This window comes from Gracilinanus agilis, chromosome 1 (assembly GCF_016433145.1).
Source record: "Gracilinanus agilis isolate LMUSP501 chromosome 1, AgileGrace, whole genome shotgun sequence".
NCBI classification, from domain to species: Eukaryota; Metazoa; Chordata; class Mammalia; order Didelphimorphia; family Didelphidae; genus Gracilinanus; species Gracilinanus agilis.
Window position 1 is genome coordinate 164,876,644 of NC_058130.1, and position 12,521 is coordinate 164,889,164.

At 39.7% G+C, this 12,521-nt stretch overlaps 1 protein-coding gene across 1 annotated transcript in view; it reads left to right on the forward strand.

Annotated features, from left to right (window-relative positions):
* The window catches only part of NUDT2 (nudix hydrolase 2), a 40,824-nt gene extending 29,269 nt beyond the window's left edge, over window positions 1-11,555 (forward strand). The window contains exon 4 of the mRNA XM_044657245.1: window positions 10,997-11,555. Coding sequence (XP_044513180.1) covers window positions 10,997-11,310 — 314 coding nt within the window. The 3' untranslated portion in view covers window positions 11,311-11,555. The remainder of the gene's footprint in view (window positions 1-10,996) is intronic.
* The last annotated feature ends 966 nt before the right edge of the window (window positions 11,556-12,521 follow it).

The window sequence follows — 12,521 nt, forward strand, 5'->3', positions numbered from 1 at the left end:
CTATTCTAAAATTATCCTAAGCTATTCTACACCTAAACTGAATTTACCTATTCTAGGACAGAAAAGAAAGGAAAAGAAAAAGTAAGGAAAAACTTTTTACAAAATGCAAATCAAATTACACTTACAAAATCCAAATGCAAAACACAAAATAATGAAATAAAAAAAGAACAAAGAACACAAATTTTTCTTGTACTAGTACAGAAAGGAAAATCCTATCTAAAGATAAAACTCCAAATTTTACCTTACCAATACTATGGAAATAGCAACAATTTGAACTTTAACTATTCCAATACAAAACCAATTCTTACCTAAGGATAAAAAAACTCAAATTTATCTTACTAACTACAGAAACTGCAAACTTTTCCTATTCTATTTACAGAAAAAAACCTATTCTAACATTAATGCAAACTAAACTCAGAACACAACAGCATGCAAACAAAACTATGCACACCCTATGTACACAAATATACAAAACTCAATATATACATATTTGCATATATATATACATAAATACATATTTACAGAAAAGTCATTCTTATTGAAGAATTTAAAATCAACCCCCTGTTGGAAGAAGAAAATGCCTCTGTAGAATGGAAGTAAAATTCTTATGGCTTAAGTAGATTATCTATTGATACTAGTATGTCTCTATATTATATGTAGCTACTTATAACACTTCTATGTCATATCATATATATCCCAATTATAAAAGGTACTCCTAAACCCTAGACTTGTTCATACTTACCAGTTATTGTATATATCCTAATATCCAACCTGTCCTGATGCAAACCATTGAAATGCACAGTGTTCTATCTTCGGACTCTTCATCCACGGTTTGTCCTCTTTAGCCTGCTTCAGTCTGCTAGCAAACTGTATGTTGCCAGTTTCTCTTGTTAATTGTTGTTCTTATAGAATATTGTTCAGTTTGTCCTTTTGATTGTGTTTGTGATTGTAACAATGTTCTTATAATGTGTTTTTGCAAACAGTACATTGTCTTTAAGAAATCTTATCAGTAGTCAGTCCATTGTCCGTCTTTCCTTGCTGTTGCATTGTCCTTGTCATTGCTGTTGTTGTGTTGTTGTTGTATGGTTTTGTGTTGTTTTTGTCCTCTTCCTCTTCCTCTTCTTACCAACTTCACCTGAAGCCTTTTTTAACCATTGTCCACCTCTTCTCCCGATGAAATTTTCTTCATGTGGGAGCAGTGCAGCCATGACTCTTTCCCCAAAACCGTTACAGCTGTAGGCGTTGTGAATAGAATATCAAAAGGTCCTTGTCACGCTGGTTCAGTGGCATTAGTCCTAGTAAATTTTTTAATGTATATGATGTCACCTAGATGTATGTCATGCAATGTAAAGTCTATTGGTCCAGCCCGAATTAAGATTCCCAGTTCTTGCAATTCCCTGATTGTGTTCTGCAATTGTCTGAGGTATTCTATAACAGATAAATCTCTACCCAGCAAAGAGGTATAGACAGGGCTTAAAGTCTTTGGCCTAGTTCTAATGTAATACAACACAAGCGGTAAAATCTCTGGCCATTTAAAATGAGTCTCTGCCCAGAGTTTCCCAACCATAGTTTTAACTTCTCAGTTCATGTGTTCTACCTGACTAGAACTTTGGGGATGATATGGGACTTGGAATTTCGGTGTCATTCCTAAGTTTTTGTAGATCTGTTGCGAAACTGAATCTGTAAAGTGCGATCCACGGTCTGAATCAATCTTAGATAGAACTCCAAATTTTGGCAATATCTCTTTCAATAACACCTTGGCAACAAAATTAGCTGTGTTCTTATTACTAGGAAATGTTTCAGGTCATTTTGTTAACTGATCCACTATTACAGACGGTACCTATAGTTCCCAGCCTTTCGCATGGTGATATAATCAATTTGCACATGCTCAAAAGGACAGAAAGCTTTGGGTCTACTTCTGAAAGCTTTTTGTTTGAATATGCTTTGGTTAAATTTCTGACAAGTCTGGCAAGAAGAGCAAATCCTAGATACTATTGTTGTTATCCCAGGTGCAATCCAAACCTTCTTTATGGTGTTACCATTCCCTGTGTTCCAAAATTACCCTGTTTGTGGATGCTTTGACAAATCTGCCTATAAAAAGCTCTTGGCAGTATTGGTTGTCCATATGAAGCCACCCATTTTTGTTCTCTGCCTTGTAATTTTGTTTCCATTTCAGAACTTCTTTGTCATTGTATGCTGTAGCTCTATCTTGTGGAGTTATCAGGGATAGATTTAAGCATAGTTCATGTCCGCCAAATTGCTTCAAATTTAGCTATTGCATCCACTCTGTCATTCCCCCATGCAACAAAATCCCTTTCTTTTGTATGCACTCTACAGTGAACAATAGCTATCTGCTTTGGAAGTTGTAAAGCAGCTAGCAGTTCACTTACTATTTGTGCACTGGCAACTTTCTTTCCAGAGGATATTAAGAGGCCTCTTTGTAACCATAGGCTCTCAACTTTGTGACAAATCCCAAAGGCATATTTAGAATTGGTGTAAATTGTCACACTTTTATCCTTTGCTATGATACAAGCTTGCTTTACTATGATGAGCTCTGTAGCCTGTGTACTCAGATATGATGGCAAAGCTGCTACTCACACTGTCTCAAACTGTTACTACTGCTGCTCCTGTGTACTGTACCCCATCTCTCATAAAAAAGGATCTGTTTGTGAAAAGAATAAAATCTGGATTCTCCAGGAGTGTATCAGAGATTTTCCCTTGATTTTTAGTTATCTGGACTACTTTAGCACATTCATGCAGCTGTTCCCTAGACATTGGTATATCTGGTAACAGTGTAGTAGAGTTCAAGTTTCCACATCTTTTCATGGTAATGTTCTCAGTTCCTAAAAGCATTAGCTCATATCTAGCCAACCTCTGATCTGAAAAGGTTTGAGTCTTATGCCTTACCAGTAGAGTTTCAATTTCATGTGGACACCTGATGGTAAAAGGATTCCCCAGAACCAAGTCTGCTATCTTTGTCACCAACAGAACTGTTGCCACCATACCTCTCAGACATGGTGGAGCCCTGGCAGCTATTAGATCCAGTTGGGCAGAATAATATGCCGCAGGTTTTTGCATTGGATCAAAAACCTGGGTAAGCACCCCAGAGGCAACTTCTTTTCTCTCATGGACATACAAAATAATTAGCTTTTTGCAATCTGGTATGCCCAGAGCTGGTGCCAGGAGAATGGCATGCTTCAGTTGTGAAATGGCATCAAGGTGTTCCATTGTCAATTTGAGAGGTATTGTTATACAGTCTTTTGCAAGCTCTGTTAATGATTGCTAGTTCCCCAAAACCTGGTATCCACTGTCTTCAAAATCCTGTTGCTCCCAGAATAGCTTTCAACTGTTTTTTGATGTTTGATGCTGTTAGCTTTTGTATGTATGCTATTCTTTTCTCTGAGATATGCCTGTCCCCTTCTGTTAGAGTCAATCCCAGATACTCTACTCTTGGCAAACACCGTTGCACTTTGGACTTAGAGATTTTATGTCCCCTTTTAAATCACTCAATTAGGTGCTTGCTATCTCTTTGGCACACTTTTGCTGATGATGAGGCTAGCAGATCGTCAACAAAATGAATTAGTCTGCTTTCTTTAAAATGTATGTTAGCCAGGACTTCCATTAAAATTTGGGAGAAGAGGGAAGGACTTTCTCAGAACCCTTGGGGCAATTGCTGCCAGGAGTTCTGGATACCTTTCCAGGTGAAAGCAAATGTTTTTTGGGGATTGTCATGAATAGGAATAGAAAAAAATGCAGAACAGAAATCTACAACAGTGAAAAATTTTGCATTGCTGGAAATCAATGAAATTATTGTGGCTGGACTCAGTACTACTGCATGCCTCTTGACTACATGATTATTTATGGCCCTTAAATCCTGGACAAATCTGTAAACTGCCCTTCTTTGGTCATCCAGTTTTGGCTTCTGACTGATGATATTGGGGTGTTATATTCAGACATACAGTCAATAACCCTTATAATACTTAAGAGAAAAAGAGCCTTGAACTGGGAATTAGCAAATTTGGGTTCTAGCCCTGATGTGGCACTAATTTCAGTAACCTCAGTCAATTTCTTTCAATTCTTTTGACCTCTGCCTTTATGAAGATGTTGGACTATGGACTATATGATCTTCAAGGGTCTTTCCAGAGAAGACTCTGTGATTCTGTGAAAATTAAGGCTTGGTATAGGCATCTGAGGCCTAGAGAATCAGGATGGAAAGGCACAGAGGGCCTGGTTATGCAACAGAAAGAAAGCAATGTAGGAAGACCAAAGGCAATGAAGAATGGGCCAGCAGGGACAGTTAGGTGGCTCAGTAGATTGAAAGCCAGCCTTAGAGATGGGAGATTCGAGGTTTAAATATGACCTCAGATACTGTGTGACCCTGGGCAAGTCACTTAACCCTTACTGGCTAGCCCTTACTGTTCTACCTTGGAACCAATACACAGTATTGATTCTAAAAAGGTAAAGGTTTAAAAAAAAAAAGAATGGGCTAACACTTATAAATCAAACCAAAAAAACTAGTTTGAAGAAGAAAGAATAAGATCAGTGAACAAAAAAAATATAATTTAAATAACAATCTTTAGAATACTTTGGAGGAACAAAAAGGAAAAAGGACCTATACGTATAAAAATATTTAAAGCAGCTTTTTTTGTGGGAGCAAAGAATTGGAAAGTGAGAGGATACCCATCGATTGGAGAATGGCTGAGTAAGTTATAATATATGATTGTAATGAAATACTATTGTGCTATAAGGAATGACGAGCAGGAGGAGCTCAGAAATAACTGGAAAAACTTACACAAACTGAAGCAGAGTGAAATAAGCAGAACCAAGAAAACATTGTACACAGTGACAGGAATACTGTATAATGAACAACTGTGAGTACCTTAGCTAGCCGCAGCAATGCAATGATCCAAAACTACCCCAAAAGACCCATGATAAAAAATATGCTTCCAGTGAAAAAGAACTGATAGTCTGAATCCAGACCAAAGAAAACTTTTTTACTTTTGTTCTTAATTTTTTTATTCAAGTTTCCTTCTACAAAAAGAATAATGTGGAGAAATGTTTTTTTACATGATTGTACATGTAAAATCAATATGAGATTACTTACCCATCTCAATGGGGGGAGGTAACTTGGGAAATTGGGAAAGGAAGGAGAGAATTCAAGACACAATATTTTTTGGAAAATGTTGGAAATTCTTTTTATATGTAATTGGGGGAAAATAAAAAATAAATTTAAATTTAAAAAAGGAATATTTTGGAGGAGAATGAGCTACAGAAAAGGGAAATTGAAAGAAGTTTCTGAAGTCATAATATCAGAAAAACCAACTTAATGTGTCCATAAATATAAATGAGAATGGTCCTAACTGCTTTGGGACTGCTTAAGTAGTAGCACTGTATAGGGCAATTTCTTCAAATGTCCCAAAGTGCTTTATACTTGAACTACTATTCAGAACAGGTTAACAAGTAATGACACCAGTTGGGAATGGCACATTGCCAGGTTGGGATTTGAAGGAGATTATTTGAAAGGAGGCTGCTGAAGAAAGGAAGAGACTCTCCTGACAGACTGTGTTAAACAACCTGGTATAGGGGGAAGCACTTCAGATCTGCAGCTGGAAGACCTGCTGCATATCAGCTATGTGAGCAAATCACTGAGTGAAGGTTTCTTTTATCTATAAAATGAAAGTGAATAATTATATTATCTGTCTCACAGGGCTGTGGGGAGGATCAAATGAAATGATGCATGCAAAGTGCTTTTATAACCATAAAATGCAATGCCAATGTAAACCATTATTGGACCCTATTGGGTAAGGCTTGTAATTATAGGACTTGATTTGAAGGATAGGTACAGGGGCCTGTACCTGTGATTTTACTGATATAGGGAATGCCTTCTACCAGTTCAGGGCTGCACTTTTCCTACAGTCTTAGAGCCGGCCATAGCAGTGGTGTCAAACTCACATAGAAATGGGGACCATTAATTCATACCTACGAATCCTTGTGGGCCACATCATGATTGGTTTTAAAATGTAATGTTTCATCACATTTAATATTTCCTAATTGCTAGTTTAGGTTGCATTAGGAAATACCAAGGGATAACGAGGGCATTTGGTCCAAGGGCTGCATGTTTGACACCTGGCCCAGAGCTCTGAGAGTTAAGTACCTTGTGAAGATCACAGCCATGATGTGTCAGAGATGGAACTTGAACCCAGGTCTTCCTAGTTCTGAGCACATGGTTCTACAAAGAGAATTTGCTAGACCTAGCAGATCTAGGGATGGCAGATCCAGGGATGCTTTTTGGCTGATGGGCCCTTCCTTTAGCTTCTCCTCCATGGGTGGCCAGAAGAGGCTAGAAAGATAAATTTATCCCATCAGAACCTTACTATCGGGAGACTGTGGAGTCAGTCATAGTTTGTTTCTTTGCATGTTCTCCAAAGTTCTAAGAAGATTCTCTGGACTCTTGGCTTACTGTTGCCTGGGCGACTGTTCATGAGTGATTTGGGTGGCATGGTGTAGAAATCGTACCTGTAGACTTCATTGTTCCAGTCTTCTAGAGATCCCTGATTGGAACTGTCCCCAATCTCAGGCAAGACTTGAGCATCAAGGCTTAGGAGTGGGGTTTGGGAGGGGAAAATGGGGTGAGCAAGCTTGATGTGTGGAGGGGCCCTCCATCTCCATAAGGCTTTAAATTGCTTCACCTGCTGTGGTTGGCAGCCTCCCTTGTTTCTCTGTTTGCCAGTGGTTTTTCTTTCCCTATGGAAACTAAATCTAGCCTTTGCCAGGAGGGAAAGTAAGTTAGAAAATGCTTTTGGTACCTATTTGTTGCTGTCATGGACAAAGCCTAGTATTTGGAGCTTAGCCGTTGGCCACAGAACTGCCAGCTTTTGTTGCTAGTACCAACAGCACTTCCCAACAGACCAAAGGCAAATTACTTAACTCTTCAGGGCCTTGGTTCCCTCTCTGCAAAGTGGAGACCAAAAGTTGTTTGAAAAACACATTTGGCTCCCCAGAGGAAAAGTGATTCTTATTTGTTGGGGACTCAAAGCAGTTAGGAGGAACAAGATTTTGAAACATTTTGGTTCAGTTTGATTTAATAAACTCTTCTTGGCTGGCTAATACATTCCAAAACCTTCTGCTAAGCTGTGAGGAAGGTATACGGAGGTGAAGAAATCATAGTGCCTTCCTATAAAGAGTTTGCATCATAGTTTTGAGATAACTAGGACACAATTGTAATAGAAGGCAGGATGTGATTAGTGCCATAAAAGAGGCACAAAGTCTGTGGTGGTTCAGAGGAGGTAATGATTACATTGTCCTAAAGGAGTATGGAAAATCTCTCTGTCTCTCTCTCTCTGTCTCTATGTCTGTTTCTCTCTCCCTCTCCCTCCCTCCCCCCACCAACTCCTGTCCCTCCTTTCCTCCTTCTTCGTTCCTTTCCTGCAGAAGTAGAATAAAAGTACTCTATTCCAAGCCACACTTGCATGTACCCTTGACTAGCCACTTAGCCTATGAATATTCTCAGAGAAATAAAAGTTGTGGATGAAAAGAGTCAGAAGGAAACAAGTGGCATGCAGGAGAGATGTGCTTGTTGCTGACAGAGCTAGCCGGACCTTCATCCTTGACTCCAGATGGGTATTAATCTTAGATATGCTTTAGCTGAAGGATAGTCCATCCCTATTTAGATGCAGTGTGTTAATGACAAAAGGGCTGAACATTTCCCTATCAAAGGAAAGGTTGGTAGGGCATCGAGATGGCTCCATGGATTGAGAGCCAGGCCTAGAGATGGGAGGTCCTGAGTTCAAATGTGGCCTCAGACACATCCTAGCAGTGTGATCCTGTGCAAGTCACTTAATCCCTATTACCTAGCCCTTACCTCTCTTCTGCATTAGAACCAATACACATATTGAATCTAAGATGAAAGATAAGGGTTTAAGAAAAAAAAAAAAAAAAGAGGATGGTGCATTGTAAAGAATGATGGCTTTGGCCATCCCCAATTGATAAATGGGCAAGGGAAATGAATAGACAATTTTCAGATAAAGAAATCAAAACCATCAATAAGCACATGAGAAAGTGTTCTAAATCTCTAATAATTAGAGAAATGCAAATCAAAACAGCTCTGAGGGGGGGCAGCTGGGTAGCTCAGTGGATTGAGAACCAGGCCTAGAGACGGGAGGTCCTGGGTTCAAATCTGGCCTCAGACACTTCCCAGCTGTGTGACCTTGGGCAACTCACTTGACCCCCATTGCCTACCCTTACCACTCTTCCACCAAGGAACTAATACACAGAAGTTAAAGGTTTAAAAAAAAAGAAAAAGAAAAAGAAAACAACTCTGAGGCATCACCTCACACCTAGCAGACTGGCTAAAATGAGAAAAGGGGAGAGCAATGAATGTTGGAGGGAATGTGGCCAAATTGGAACATTAATGCATTGCTGGTGGAGTTGTGAATTGATCCAACCATTCTGGATGGCAATTTGGAACTATGCTCAAAGGGCTATAAAAGACTATCTGCCTTTTGATCCAGCCATACCACTGCTGGGTTTATACCCCAAAGAGATAATAAGGAAAAAAGACTTATACAAAAATATTTATAGCTGCGCTCTTTGTGGTGGCAAAAAATTGGAAAATGAGAGAATGTCCTTCAATTGGGGAATGGCTGAACAAATTGTGGTATCTATTGGTGATGGCATACTATTGTGCTCAAAGGAATAAAGAACTGGAGGAATTCCATGTGAACTGGAATGACCTCCAGGAATTGATGCAGAGTGAAAGGAGCAGAACCAGGAGAACATTATACAGAGACACTGTGGTACAATCGAACGTAATAGACTTCTCTACTAGCAACAATGCAGGGATCCAGAGCAAGGCTGAGGGACTTAAGAGAAAGAAAACTAGCCTCATTCAGAGGAAGAACTGTGGGAGGAGAAACACAGAAGAAAAACAACTGCTTGAACACATGGGCTGTTGGGAATATTATTGGGGATGTAGACACTAAATGATAACTCTAGTCCAACTATCAATAATATGGAATTAGGTCTTGATTAATGATACATGTAAAACCCAGTGGAATTGTGTGTCGGCTAATGGGGGTTAAGGGGGAATGGGGGAGAGGGAAAGAACATGAAACATGTAACTAGGGGAAAATATTCAAAATTAAAATTAAAAATTAAAAATTAAATAAAAATAAAAATATACTCTTAAAAAAAAAGAATGATGGCTTGGGGCCAGCAGACTGTAGTTTAAATCCTAGTTTTGCTCCTTATATACCTGTGAGGTCTTGGGCAAGTCACTTAAACTCTAATTTGTAAAATGAAGATAACAAGACTATGCTGATAGCCTCAGTATATTATTGTGAAAAATCATAGAATTTAACCCAAAAAAAGGCCTTTTAACACTATCTGGTTGTTTTTCATTTTTTAGAAACCTTTCCTTACCCTTTGACCTATTATTAATTTTAAGAAAGAAGAGTGGCAAGGGCTAGGCAACTGTGATTAAGTGACTTGCCCAGGGTCACACAACTAGGATGTATCTGAAGCCACATTTGAACTTAGGACCTCTGGTTTCCAGGCCTGGCACTCTATTCACTGTGCCACTTAGTTGCCCAAAGACTTATCTGTTTTAATTGTCTTATTTTACATATAAGGAAACTCAGAAGTTAAGTCATTTGCCTATTGGGGTCAAGAAGTGATTTAGAAGCAGGACTTGGACCAGTTTTCTAGTCCAGTGCTCTTTCAATTCAATTTAAATCACATATATGAAAATTTCTTTATGTAGTATGTTATAAAGAATGGGGGTAATCTGGATACTACCACTATTAGGCTGGTTATTATTAGTAGTAATATGAGATATTAATCTGAGGAAGCTTTGGTTTGGTTCCCTAATGGCTGGTGCAGGGACACCTGAGTCTTGCCACTCAGCTGGATGTTATAATAACTGCCCTTCTTTATAACAGTGCCCAGGCAGGATCCCTAAAAGTCAATGGATGGGTAACCCTTTCAGGTCCCACCTGGGGTTGATTGATTATTGGTATTGGGCTCTATCAGCCTTGGATAACGTTCATCTGACTGCGTTGCTCCCTCCCCAGAGTGATGATGAAATAATTACTCCAGGAAGGTACTTAATAACTTTCATCTATGTTTTATACAAGGGAAAGGAATGATCAGGAACGGGTTGGGGAATAGGAGACCCTGTCACTAAATCTATGACAATAATCCCTTAGGACTGTAAGCTGTTCAGTAATTCTGGGCTTGTTCTTCACCTCCTCTGGCTCAGCCTGGCCACAGCCAAACCAGAGTAAGCAAACTGTTTGGATGATGCAAATACTGATGATGGTTTCTCTCAGCTTCTTACTGCTAGTTGTTTGCTACAGCCTTCAGGAAATTCCACCCTTACCACCCTCTTCTTCTTCTCCTACCCACTTCCCGGATCTCCTCCCACCTCCCCCCGGGCCCCGGATACCTAAATATTTAGAGATGGTTTAGGTGCCTAAATATCTAGGGATTCAGAGAGAATCAGAGGATCCACGGTCTGACCCACAGGTCAATCAATGTTCAAGATCAAATGTCTAAGACAAGAGTTTAGGCAAGGCTCAGCCAAAGCAAAGCCAAGGTCCTAAAAGACAAGGGGTCCAAGGGAGTCCCTGTCAGGGGGCTGCCCAGGGTATTTATACCCTCTCTGGCCAACTGCCTTTCCTCCTGTCCTCATGGCCTCTGGGAACATTCCTATGTCCAACTGTCTTCACCTGTCAATCAAGGTGAGACTCTCAGCTCCCAGAGTTTGAATATGACAAGTAGAAAGCGCATGGAGATCTGGTCTGGAATACTTGTATTATTCTTCCCAGGGTTGCTATAGGGAAGGCATTTTATAAAGTTTTTACGTGAAAGTAAGCTACTAGTCTCACTGGAAACTGCAAAGATGGCAACAGCATCCCTCATTAAACCAGTTTAATTAGGAAATACTTCACTTGAAATCCATTGGAGATTTTTCTCTTTTCTCCTCTTTTGCCACCAGGTTATGTGGATCCAGGGGAGAATGACATCGAGGCAGCCATTAGAGAGACCCAGGAGGAATCTGGCCTGGACATCACCCAGCTGATCATTGTTGAAGGATTCAAGAGTGAACTGAACTACCTAGTCAATAAGAAGCACAAAACTGTTGTCTACTGGCTGGCTGAGGTGAAGGACTACAACGTGGAAATTCATCTGTCCAAAGAGCACCAGGCCTACCGCTGGCTAGACCTAGAGGAGGCCTGCAAAATGGGAGAGTATAAGAATTTAGAGGCAGCCCTCAGAGAAGCACACAAGTTTCTTTGCTCCACACCTTGACCCCAGGAAAGGGAAGGTCTTTTAGAATACCCAAGATTTGGTATATTTAGGTTCTCCTGTGTCTCTTCAGAAAACAACCCTCCCTGATTAGATTATTCAGGCTTTTCAATTTATGCTGCTATAGAGGGCAGCTGAGGTCATTAGAGCTGACATGATGGTGTTGAAATGAAAGAGAGTATAGAAATAAAAAAGCCAAATCTCTGCACTTGTGCTTGAGGAATAAACTATCAGAAAGTTGATCATCATTCATTTTGTTTTGTTTTTTGTTTTTGACATGTTGATATAATTTTTTAAAAACCCTTATCTTTTGTCTTAGAATCAGTACTGTGTAATAGTTCCAACGCAGAAGAGTGAGATAGGCTAGACAATGAGGGTTAAGTGACTTGCTCAGGGTCACACTGCTAGGATGTGTCTGAGGCCAGATTTGAACCTAGGACCTCCCATCTTGAAGTCTGGCACTCTATCTACTGAGCTACCTAGCTGCCCCCTAATTTGCAATCATCTTTTTCTGACTACCTCTGGCCCAACAGTTTCAAGACCCATTGGTCACAGAGCAAGAAGGAAGCACAGGTACCATTTAAGACAAACACTTGGATGCTTTAGATCAGCCTTTGGTTCCTACTGTATTTTTGGCCACTAGCAATCATTCTATTAACCCAGCTCTGAAGACTGATTTGAGCAAATAGTCATGGGTATGGAGCATTTTCACAAGATAAATCAACAAAGGAACCCTTCAAATGGTGTCCAAGCTAATGATACTGGTCATGGCCTAAATGGCCACTTTCTGAGCCCCCTGAGAACATGCATTAAGTTAAAGATTGCTTTGTGTCTGAGTGAATGAACAAGTACCTAAAGTGCTTTTTAGATAGATCTGGCCTTAATCATAGAATCAAAGAAAGAGATCTTGATGGGAGGTTAGATATCATCTACTCTAGCCCATTCTTTTTGTAGGTAAAGGAAATGGAGGCCCTGCTGTGCTTTGGTGGAAAGGGTGCCAGAAACACATCCCTTTTCTCCCCAAATATCTGCCCCATTGCTTTTCAGAGAACCTGAAATTCTATACTTTTTTGAGTTTTCAAAGGTTTTTTGATCATCCAGACTTTTTCTAAGAGTATATAGCTACCCTTATGGGGAGAAATAAGTTAAGCATTTATTAACACTTTATTTGAGGATTAGTTGACAGTCAAGGAGGCAGGGAGAAGTGAATTCAT